The sequence below is a fragment of the Aptenodytes forsteri genome, unplaced genomic scaffold (genome assembly GCF_000699145.1).
Source record: "Aptenodytes forsteri isolate BGI_AS27 unplaced genomic scaffold, ASM69914v1 Scaffold221, whole genome shotgun sequence".
In the NCBI taxonomy this organism is placed as follows: domain Eukaryota; kingdom Metazoa; phylum Chordata; class Aves; order Sphenisciformes; family Spheniscidae; genus Aptenodytes; species Aptenodytes forsteri.
In genome coordinates this window covers 940,627-951,696 of record NW_008794411.1, presented here as the reverse complement: position 1 = coordinate 951,696, position 11,070 = coordinate 940,627, and the positions used below count along the sequence as shown (strand labels likewise).

At 42.3% G+C, this 11,070-nt stretch overlaps 1 protein-coding gene across 1 annotated transcript in view; it reads right to left on the bottom strand.

Moving 5' to 3' along the window:
• Positions 1-3,392: 3,392 nt before the first annotated feature.
• Positions 3,393-11,070, bottom strand: part of MOB1B (MOB kinase activator 1B) — a 41,338-nt gene continuing 33,660 nt past the window's right edge. Inside the window, exons 4-6 of the mRNA XM_019474445.1 lie at positions 9,469-9,602; positions 6,968-7,131; positions 3,393-6,378 (exon numbers count right to left, since the gene is read on the bottom strand). Of these exons, the coding sequence (XP_019329990.1) occupies positions 6,301-6,378; positions 6,968-7,131; positions 9,469-9,602 (376 nt within the window). The 3' untranslated portion in view covers positions 3,393-6,300. The remainder of the gene's footprint in view (positions 6,379-6,967; positions 7,132-9,468; positions 9,603-11,070) is intronic.

Below are 11,070 nucleotides of genomic sequence, written 5' to 3'. Positions count from 1 at the left end.
GGGCGCCGCCCCCCCCCCGCCTCCCGGGCAGCGGTTCCCCACGCCCTGAGGCAAAGCTTCCTTCTACAGCGAGAAGAGAGGGGTGCTCGCCTGCAGGCAGAGCAGGAGAAAGGCCACAGAGTCCCACCGTTTACCTTAAAAGTCTTCAGCACCACCTTACCAGTGACACGCGGGTTGGACCGAAAGGAGATCAAGGGCACGGGTTTAGAGGGTTACCGCTGAAAGCCCTGAACCCCCCCGAACAGCTGCCCACCCCCTAACTTGACAGTGCGTTTCCCACACCGCCGTCACGGCCTACCACCGGTTTGGTTCTCGCAGGACCACATTAAACGGGGGAAAAAATCCTCACGTCTATGAAACGGGCACAGGCAGCGAGGCAGTCGTGGCCAACACGCGCTCTGGTGTAAGACTGTGTACGACGGCTGCAAGCTGCGAGTGCCGTCCGAGACGAGACGCTCTTTGCACAGACCCTCAACCACGCACCCAACCCACGATTTGTGGGGACTGAAGTAAAAGCAAGATTTTTTTTAACCACCTTTTCAACTCGGTGGCACAAACCGCTTTCCAGGTGCGCGCGAGAGACGACTTACCACGGGACGGGGTGCTCTGGAGCTACGGGTGTGAGCGGAGAAGGCGGAGGGCAGGCGGAGGGAAACTCAGGCGGATGGGAGGGCCAGGAAACCTGGAGTGCTGCAGCTGTCAGGGTCACGGGAGGCTTTCAGGAGAAAGAAAGAAAAAAACAAAAAGGCACCAGTGCTGCCGCACGCGACCAAAAACAGAGTCTGTGCTTCGTGTGAAGCTGGTGACCTGAGACAGCAGAGCGCTACCGCTGCGACAGGACACCCTCCTCGTAGCAAAGCTTTCAAAACCACCCCAGGATCGGCGCCGAGATGCACGTAATGCGATACTAAACTTGTTATGGGGAATCCCACACCGAGCTCCATCCGTGCTAGGTACATTCAGGTCACGAAACAAGGAAATGAAAAGGGTATCAGGTTGTTTTATTGCTATTGTGTCTGCCTGCAATACAAATATTCACAAGTTCAGACAAGGCGATTACAAAAATCTAATTGGTATGTGTAATGTTCGTATGTGTACAATATACAGAAGAAAATCTATCTACAAGTAGAAGATAATTTAGAAACAAGTTCAAGAAGGAAATGAAGACAATCATGGTCAAACATAGCTATTTATTTTCTCTTATAAACAGCCTTCAGTTTCTTATTGAAAAAAACCTAGAATTTAAATATTTTGTCCCATCACATACAACAATATGTATACATTATTTACAACTCTCAAATAAACACGTTGCAGATTTTCAAACATTCAACTTGTTTTTCTTTTTTAATCAAAAGCTGTTCTTGTTTAAAGTATCAATCAGTGACTACAAACTGAAGCGATATTGGCACAGTTAGCTTACAGTAAGGTTTTTCATCTTACATTTTATATTTTACACCGCGTTTTCTCCCATATATTTTAAGATTCCAAAGGAGGAGGAAAGGTTAAGGTTGCTTTCATAATATCTCTTTTTTTTGCCTTCAAAAATGGCCTTTTATTGAAACCTCATTCACTTTTATTGCATTCTTCTCTCTCCCACTGCACATCAAGGTATGTGCTTCTAGGTACTAAGCAACACAACCACAACATACCGAAGTAGTAAAACAGCCATGAAAATAAGTGTTCCCTCCACGACATGTCTCTGAAAAATGTCAGAAGTTGCAAACGTACAAAAATAATGAGTATAGTTTAGTGGCTATAAAAATTAATTTCCCCTAAAAATACAATACTCTATGAACAATTTAGCGACTTGGTTCTTCAAACAAAAACGTACTTTGATATTTACCTAGACTGCAGTCTTAACCTGGCAAGAGGAAATTGCAAGAAAAGCAGGAAAATAAAAAGGTTTAATACTTAAAATAACCAACGGTAGTCTCATCTTAAAAGAGAAGATATCCAGGAAAAGACGACAGGCATCCGTGAAAGCGTTAGTGGTTTTAGTAGTGCAGTTTGGAAAAAAAAGACAACTGATATCAGCGGTGAAGGAAACAACTCAGTGTAACAGGGAATCTTTTCGTGAAAGAAAAGCAAGGAGCCTGTGTTCGTGCTGCAGCTTTTTAAATAGTCCAACTAAAAGGGGCGGTTTAAATAGTCCAACTAAAAGGGGCGGTTTATATACAGTAATACAGCACTCTGGCAGGTAGGAAGGGGGGAAAGGGTAGCAAGAAAAAGAACAACTATCCGAAAAGGATGTGTTTATAGTAAAATTGTGTCTGGTGATTCGGGGACAGGGGGGACGGGGGAGGCGCAAGAAGCAGAAAGGAACAATCTGAAAGGTAAGTAAAGTCCATAGCAGCAAATAGGTATCCTTACCTGTTAAATGAGTGTCAGGGAGACTGGGAGAGTGTTCAGTTCCTAAATACTGAATAAGGACAGTGCTCCTCTATATCTTAAAGTAAAAGCAAAAGTTCAAAGCTCTACATTGCATAGTAAGCAGTAAAAGAAACTTGGTACTTGCAGACGGGCCACCTGCCTCCTGAAACCTGCTCTCTCCCTTCATCTACCATTCAGCTACCTGCAACAGCAGAATGTGGCATTTTTATTTTCTATTTGCATGATTAACCTGTATCCCTGACTTGAGAAATTATTTCTGCAAACTTAATGTATCCACACCATCTAAACAGTGTCAGCATTGGCAACGGCGGCTGAACTTGACGAACTTAGCAGAGTTTGCCCCATCCCGTCTCGAGGTAGACGACCTCCTGAAGTTACCACCCAAATCACTGACATGGTCTAATAGGCTGGTAGCTGAAAAACACCACAAACCACAGAATTTAAGGACCCTATCACACCAGAAGGCCTCAGCCAGCACTGGCAGCCCAGCCTGGTGTAACCCCGCCAACACCTTCTGCTCCCAAAGACAACAAAGCTGAAAGTTTTTGCCTCAAAGCGCCCGTGACACGTAACAGAGTCCATCTGTAACGTGGGCCTAGAGCAGCGCGGGGTTTGTTCAGCGTTCGTTTCTCAGGGTTTTATTTGGGGGGGGGGGTGAGGGGGTGTCCTCCCCCTTCCCCCCAACAAATGCACTATTTTATACACACATTCACTCGACCCCGATTCCATTTGTACAACAGGGCAGCTTTTCTTTAGCATTTCCATGTGCCATTACTTCAAGAGCGTAAACACACATCAACTTCTGGTCCCACACCTTTTTGAAGCAAAAAACAATTAAAAGCTGCAAATATAAACAGCATAGGGATACTAAATCCCAAACACTGCATACATATCTTTAATGTTGTTATTTTCAAGTGTTGTATAATTAAACAATGTGTTCATACAGCTGTCAGGCAAATCATGATCTCCAAGCTTTTATTACATTCCTAGAAACTATTCTGTAAAAGTGTTTTCTACTGCCAGATACTAAATACAAGAAATACACTATCCACGTAAAACTTTTCTTTTTTTTTTTAGCATAATACATTCTAACTCTGATTGGCTGAACTGCAGCAGATGCCTCTGAATTTCTAGAATTGGCTATTTAAAAAAAAAAAAAACCAAACCAAAACCACCCTTCCAGAGCAGAAGTATGCCAAAAATGAGAACTACTGCACTGGTATCACTCCAAGCAAATCCTCACTTCTAAGTATTTTTCTTTTTAGTTTCTTGCTGGTACATGACACTAAACCAGTGAGACAGCTTTAAATCTAATGGAGGTTACCTCCTATTTAGCACCTTGGAGCACGCTTCTACCATTCTCACTCTCATGTCTTGCTGCGACGTGGTAACATGAGCTCTAGCACTGGTTAAAAGGTTCCTCTACAGTAAGCATTATCAGCACAGTGAACATGCGCACGCAGCCTCTTAAGCAGCACTGACTCAACTCAAAGCGGTTTTCATTGGAAAGTTTACAGGGTTTTTAATATCAAACTGCATCTGGAAACGCCTCTGTAGCTGGAAATTTTCTGTCATGAAACACTCCTCAGATAGAAGCATGCATAAAAGGCTGCGTGTCTAAGATCACGTTCCTAAATTCAGCTTCCCGCATGACTGGAGTCTGTTTAAAATAGCGCAGTTCGAATTTGGGAGTTCAGCTGCTTTTGTGTAGTCAGGTCGATGCTGACCGCTCCCGTAACTCTGCAGAGACGACAGTCTTCTGCGTTATTCAGTCCTGAACTAAGAGAGCCCTCCAACCCTGCGCCCAAAGCTAGCGCTGCCATCCTACTGCTCCCAAACCAGGCTTAGGTAGCCACGTCCAGATCAGACGTCAGGTATGCTACTCGGTTAAAAACAATCCTGCAGCTGCAAAGACATCACGAATGAGCGGGAGAGACAGAAGAGGTAACAAAACATTAAATTGCTTCTCCAGGAAGCAGTTTAAGCAGACTAGGAAATTTAACTCCACTGAAGATAACATAGTTCTTAAAATAACCTTCAAATGCTTCTGAAAGACATCGTTTTACCTCAGAAGTAGTGATTCTAGTCTCCCAAACGCATGCGTGTTCATTACTGTGCTTATATGTTTATTACCTGGCTATACTGACGGCCACTTACATCTTTTGCAGGCTGCTGCACAGTATTTTCCACTTTACTCAGCTTTTTCGGTCAAGCAAAGGCGCACAAAATTGTAAGCCTAACTTTTCTGTTGCATGCTGACCTTGGCTTCACCTGTAAATTTTAGAGGTTCCGGAGTCAGTCAAGCGTACACCAGTCAGTTAAGGTCTTCATGTTTTTCTGGTCTAAAAATGGTGGTTTTGCGGAGTCACAATCTAGCAAAGCCTGGCAACATCAACCACCTACTGTACTGTATTTGGCAACTAGTGATATCACGGGGTAGCAGACTGCAGAACCTCATACAGATTTCTTTGACTCCAAAATACAACAGCTTTGACAAGATCCATAAATGAACAAGAGCGCTAGTCATACGGGCTTCTGCAATGGGAAACCTGACTGATACAGTTGCAGCAGAAATTTCCAAGTCACCGTCTGTGGATCACCCCAGAGGTTAACTTCTCACGGGCGAGTCATTTCTGGTTTGAGGAAACACAAGGCTCGAGAGGCAGACACTAACCCGGGTGGGGGAAGGCCACATTTTGCTTAGTTTTTTTTTCAGAAACAGAAGATGCACCTACCAAATTACAAACCACTAAGAATTCACCAGTACGTTCCTATTACTTTTCCCAACTGCTGTAGTTCGTTGGAGGTGGGCTGCGATTTTAAATGGGGAAGAACACCATCATGCTAACGTAAATCCAAAGCGGTCCATGAAATTATACTCCCTCCAAGACATGTTTCCTACCACAGAAAACACTGGCCACTGTGGAGCTCCTCCACAGACCCAGGGCTTTTCATTCCTAACTTACAAACATCATTTCACTAGTTATTTTTCGAGCCAGATTTTCCTTAGTATTACCCCAGTGCATTTTTATTTTATATTGATTTTTTTCCCTAACTGTATTTGTGCAAACTAACCGTTCATTTGGCAAATGCTAGGAAACTTAACAAAAGTGACTGACCCAAGTTGATGCTTCCCTGTTAAAAAAATAAAAGCAACTATAAGAAGCCAAAACCAATGGCAACAGACACATAACTACTTGCTAAGCATGGGTTCTTCGTAATTTTGACACCACCTTCATCGTTTCGCTTTAGCGACTAGAACTTCACCATCACTTTTCTTTATAAGAAATATCTAGTTTTGAAAAACTCTATATTCATCTCTAAAAAAATAAGACAAATATTTGTATTAAAAGCTGGAGATCATTGATTTCAGTAAGTTATGGCTTTTTTTAGTGTAAGCATATATATATTTTTCTAAAACAAGTATCAGTAAGTGTCCTGGGTGTTAGTTCATATTTTCTGTTTCCAGCAATGTTCAGTATTGTATGTGCTTTGCACCTCAGAAATGAGTCTGCCAAGGCACTTAGAGAACGTAAGCAAGTCTTTTAGGGACTTCATGAGAATGGGCTACCACTGACACAATACAAGAACCCATGCACCAGCAGAGTCAATCCCCCAACCAAGCATGTTTCCTTTATAAACACTCAGCACCTGCTAAAATTCCACAATGAATAACAACAACTAAAAAAAAAAAAACCAAAAAACAACCCAAAACTATTTACCATGTGTCACTAACAGATAAAAGATTTCCCCTAATAAAAGCACAGAAAGTACATCTTGGCTGTCGTGAGTAACAGCACTGGGTTTTGTTTTGTTTTGTTTTTTTAAAAAAAAAAAACAACAAATGAACAAAAAAAATACCACACGCTTGCTTAAAGAAACAAGTGACTTCAAGAAATCCTCTTCCTTTTATCTGTCCTTAGAGGTGAGTTTTTCAATCAGTTCTTGAAGCGGTGCGAGTTCTCTTCTATCAATAAGGTTGAATTCCTGTAACAAGGATGAGGAGAAAGACATACATACAGAGTTTCCTATGTGCAGCTCAGGTGAGAAGTCTTATTCAGATAGAAGTTATTTGGTTGTAGGCTCTGAGAGTCCAGGCTTAGCCGCCACCACATTTTCTGCCTGTCTGCCATTAGCTGAATAGCAGTGTTCGACTGCCTAAAGCTTTTTCCCCCCACTTAAAGGAAGGAAATGTAAGAAGATGCTCTTTTTTTATAAGGGGGGTGTGGGGTGGAAATGTAGCTTTGAAGCAAGCACAGTCTTTTCAGTCTAGCTTCAGATGCCGTCCTCCCTCCTTCTTTTGTTGGGAATTACTGTTCTACTAAATTATTTGGTAGGGAACACTTTTCGTTATTCCATTTTGTAGCAAACGAATACTTCATTGAAAACTTTTCTATTCCTTGAAGGCTTCTAGCAGTAAATATACATAAAAATGGAGTAAGACATTATTTTAGCATCCTGGAGGTGTTGACTATCCTACAAACACACCAGCTGTTAAGAAACTGAAGGGGCATTACTTTGATACGTTACTTTTTCCAGAATGTAATTGTAACCATAATGCTCCTGCCACGCTTACCTGAACAAAAAATATAAAGTGCTTGAAAGAAGTGTTAAGGTGTGCCTCTTCCTGTAGCTGGATCACTGGATCAAAGTGCTGGTGATAAATGTGAGCATAAACTCTGAAGAGACGCTTTAAAATTGTCTTTGCCACTGACATGAAATTCTTTGGGAACGGTACACCTAGAAATAAGAAAACAGATGGCTTATTTTTAAATGCCCATGCCATGTTCATCTACTTTGAAAGCCATTAGAACCCAACCCGATCTCTTGCACAAGAAGGGCTGTTCCGTTTCACTCAGCAATTCCGTCTGTAAATCACACAATGTACTTAGGCTGAAGCACAACGACAAGCTCACTGAAAGACCAGAGGGGAGGTGTCCCTCCCTCCAGTAGACCAGTGGCTCATGAACTTGCTCCAAGACAGATCTGAGTACATTTCTGTGTTGAACCCTCCTAGCCTCAGCTTCCAGCCACTAAATCTTGTTATGCCTCAGTATAGTTCCCTGAAGAGCCTTCTCTGACCGAGAATCTTCCTCCCTTTTGGTAGGATTCAGATACCCAAACACAGGTATCTAATGCGCTTGTAGATGCCCTCTCAGTGCCTGCCTGGCCTCTGACTGCCAATGCAGAAAAGGGGAAGTCTCCTGCAGGCTCCGAGTCTCACCAATGGCTCTGTGCACGTGTCCGAGATGCCACAGGGTACTCCACGGGACACCAGATACCAAAGGTGGCTGCAGTTAACCTACACAAAGGTATCAGCCATCAAGTTTTACACTTCTCTTTGGCTAAAGTGAAATCAGAAATAGGCACTCTTCCACCTGTCTCGTGCCCAGCAAAAAGACTCCAGTTTCCATCCTGCTCATCACCATCCCTTAGCCAGAGGCTACTGCTTTCTCAAGTGCCTGCTAAAGTACTCTGAAACATGCTCCTTTCAGTCATTTCACTGAGAATGACCCAGGACAGGTAAAATCAGTTGTAACAGCAGATCTTTGTCAGTGCGCAAGTTTTATTAAAATTGGTTAAGAAACAGCAACTGGCTACTGGGAGCAATAATCTCTTCAGTTGACACATCCGCAGGCTAAAAAAAGATATGTATCAACCATCTAAAAAGATTAAACCTGTCTAGCTTCTCATCACGTAGCAGTTTTCCCAGTCAGCTTAGTTCTTTTGCAGTCTTTCCAATTGCTGAAGTCCTGTCTGAAGGCCAGACGCCCAAGCTGGATGCTGTTGGCCAATCATGATCTCACCAATGCTTCAAAACCCTAGCAATAAAATTTTCATACTCCTGCTTAAGCTTGCCCTGCTTACATGTACATCGCATTTCCTTCATTGGCTGCTGCATCGCATGGGAAGTTCGTATTTAGTTGGTTATCCATCGGGGCTTTTAAGTCTCTTTCTCAATTGCTACCTTTCAAAAATACATCCTATTAAAAGAAAAAAAGTCTTCAGCGAGGTATATGCTGCAGTTAAAGAAAGATCAAGTCCTGATGTAGTCTTTTGAACACAGCTTTAATATTAACTGTAACTATTTAATATCATTCCTATTAGTAGTGGAATTCTACCCCAGCTCTGTACTCTACCCTGAAACACTAAAACAAATGCCACAGTACGCAAAGAAACCATGCTCACATCTACTGAGCAGGGAAGATTGACCTTTTTGTCACTTCTTCCCAAACTAACCAGCCTTCTCTGCATATCTGCTTAACGGCAAGTAAAAACAAATGCCACCGATTCTGCCAGGTGGCCCTGTTTCTCTGAAGAGGCTTACTGAAAACGTGTCAAATGCTTCAGAAACTATTGACAAAATAAAAGCAATTAAGAGATCTCTCTCCCTTTTTCCACAATGGATCACGAGCCTATGAGTAGTGGTGTACTGGAAAACTGCCAGTTAGGAGCTTTCGAACAACTAGTCCTTCGTGCTTCTAGAAGCAGGGTTTTCTTCTTGTTATCGTTTCCGAACTGGTGGTTGTTCATTGTTTTCCTCCCGCTTTTCTGAAAGAAACCTCTTAAAAACATACATCTTTCATCTTCACTTGAAAAGAAAAAAAATTAACTTAAGATCAAAGATGCAATTCAGCTTCTTTGGAGGTAAGGCCTCGGAGACGTTCCTCACGAGGACCAAACACCTTTCCTGCACCAAAAAGCTGCCAGTTTGTACCAACTACTGGTTACAAGGTTTTGAGACCCTCTGCCTTATTTCTAAGGAAACAACCCACTGTTCAAAATGAAAAAACATCAGATTTGGTCAACACAGTCAGTTATTAAATAGGAACAGTACTTCCTGCATTCAGAATTGATAGATGTTCATTAGGAGTATTAACACATGGATCAGAGTTCACGTACTACCACATAAATTTTATCTTAAGAGATAAAAGTGCCTTTATATATATATAATGTAACCTTTTAGAGTTGCCCTACTCATCAGTCATTTAGGAGACTTTTTAATGCTGCAAGACTTAAATATTCCTGTACAACTGTAATCCAAATACATTGTTCAGTTTTACTTATTTACTTTACCTATTTTAGAAGGAAATAGCGTTTCATCATCCAGCTGATCCTGGACCCAAGTCATCAGGTAATCAATGTACTTTGGTGCAGAGCACTTAATTGGTTTCTTTATGTTTGTCCCATCTGCCCAGTGGTACTCATACCTGGGTTGGGACGACAACAACAAGACATTTCTTAACACAAGTGAATCATTCATATCAAGGCCTAGAAGGTTGCTCTTCCTGCTCCGCTCCCCGTACTCCCACACCCTCCCACAGCCCTTCCTTGAAACTAAGGTCCAAATGATCCCGAGATAATCTGCGGCTGCTCTGTACCCAGTCTCCCCACTGCAATCCTGCTTTAGCTGGACTCTCTTCTGCAGTCTGTGAAGGCCTTCAAAAACTTCATCCTTTACAGCACAACTCATTCATCCTCGGCTGCAACGCTCCTGCCAAAATGCACATGGCAGCCTGCGGTCAAACCTGCAACCCCTGCACATCAAAAGGTGCTGCAGGAGTAGGTTTCCAAACCCTGAAAGGCCAACTGCTACTTATTCTTTCTTAAAGCTTCCACACACACACCAAAAAAGAAAAACATGACAGCCTGTTCAAGTGAAACATCAAAAAGTTACAAGGGATTCTCACGGTAATAAAAGCTAAACTCCAGGGCTCAAATCGATGAAGGCACCCGACTGATATCTAATGTGAAGTTTCACCCAGTCAGCCCTAGCAATGGGCTTCTCATCACCTCCACCGGTAGAGAACAACTGCAAAGCGAGTGGCAATGCTCAACATCTGCAGCACCTGCCAGCCAGACACATTAGACCCCTAAAATTTATAGAATTACTTCACATTTGAAAATATTCTTATAGATTTTGCATAACTGAAGACCAAACCACATTGGCTCTTGCCAGAGATCCCAAATATGACTGTATTAGAGACACGGAATAGATTCAGAGGTAGGTTAACGCCACAGAATACGATTACAAAACTGGAAGCTGGTATAAAGTGCCTGCCAGCTAACAGTTACAAGAAAGCTTCTAGACTAAATAGTACTCCTTAGAAAAGGTTCATGTCTGAAGGTCTAGTGCTAACATGCAGCGCACCAAGATTCAGAAAAATCTCTGTTTCCAGTTATACCAGTGACCCACTTGATAGTTGCAGGCCAGTAACAGTCTTTTAGCTTAATTTTTCCATCTGTAGATAAGGTGATACCACACCGTTATAAACCACTGACATGACTACGGAACAGTAAAATGTGTGCTGCTTTTATCCTTTTCTATTCACAGAGCTAGTCATGTTGACATCTTTTATGTGGCAAATTTAATGAGTGGATTCCAGCATCATTCATTTTACAGTTACCATTTTAACTTCAGGAATTTAAAAAGCCATGGAAAAAAGTATTAAACAGCATCCATTTACATGCACAACCAGGCAGAAACAAGTCCTCATGAAGTTAGAATGGGACAGATATTTTGACTGGCTTGGGGAACACAATTGACACAAGTCCAGACTTCTCATCTTCCAGAGAAGACGGCTGATCTTGGGAACATATAGCTTAAAAAAATAACCAAACACATTTAACATTGGGAGTCTGACAATACCAGCTTTCAAGTGAACCACAGTTTCTTTC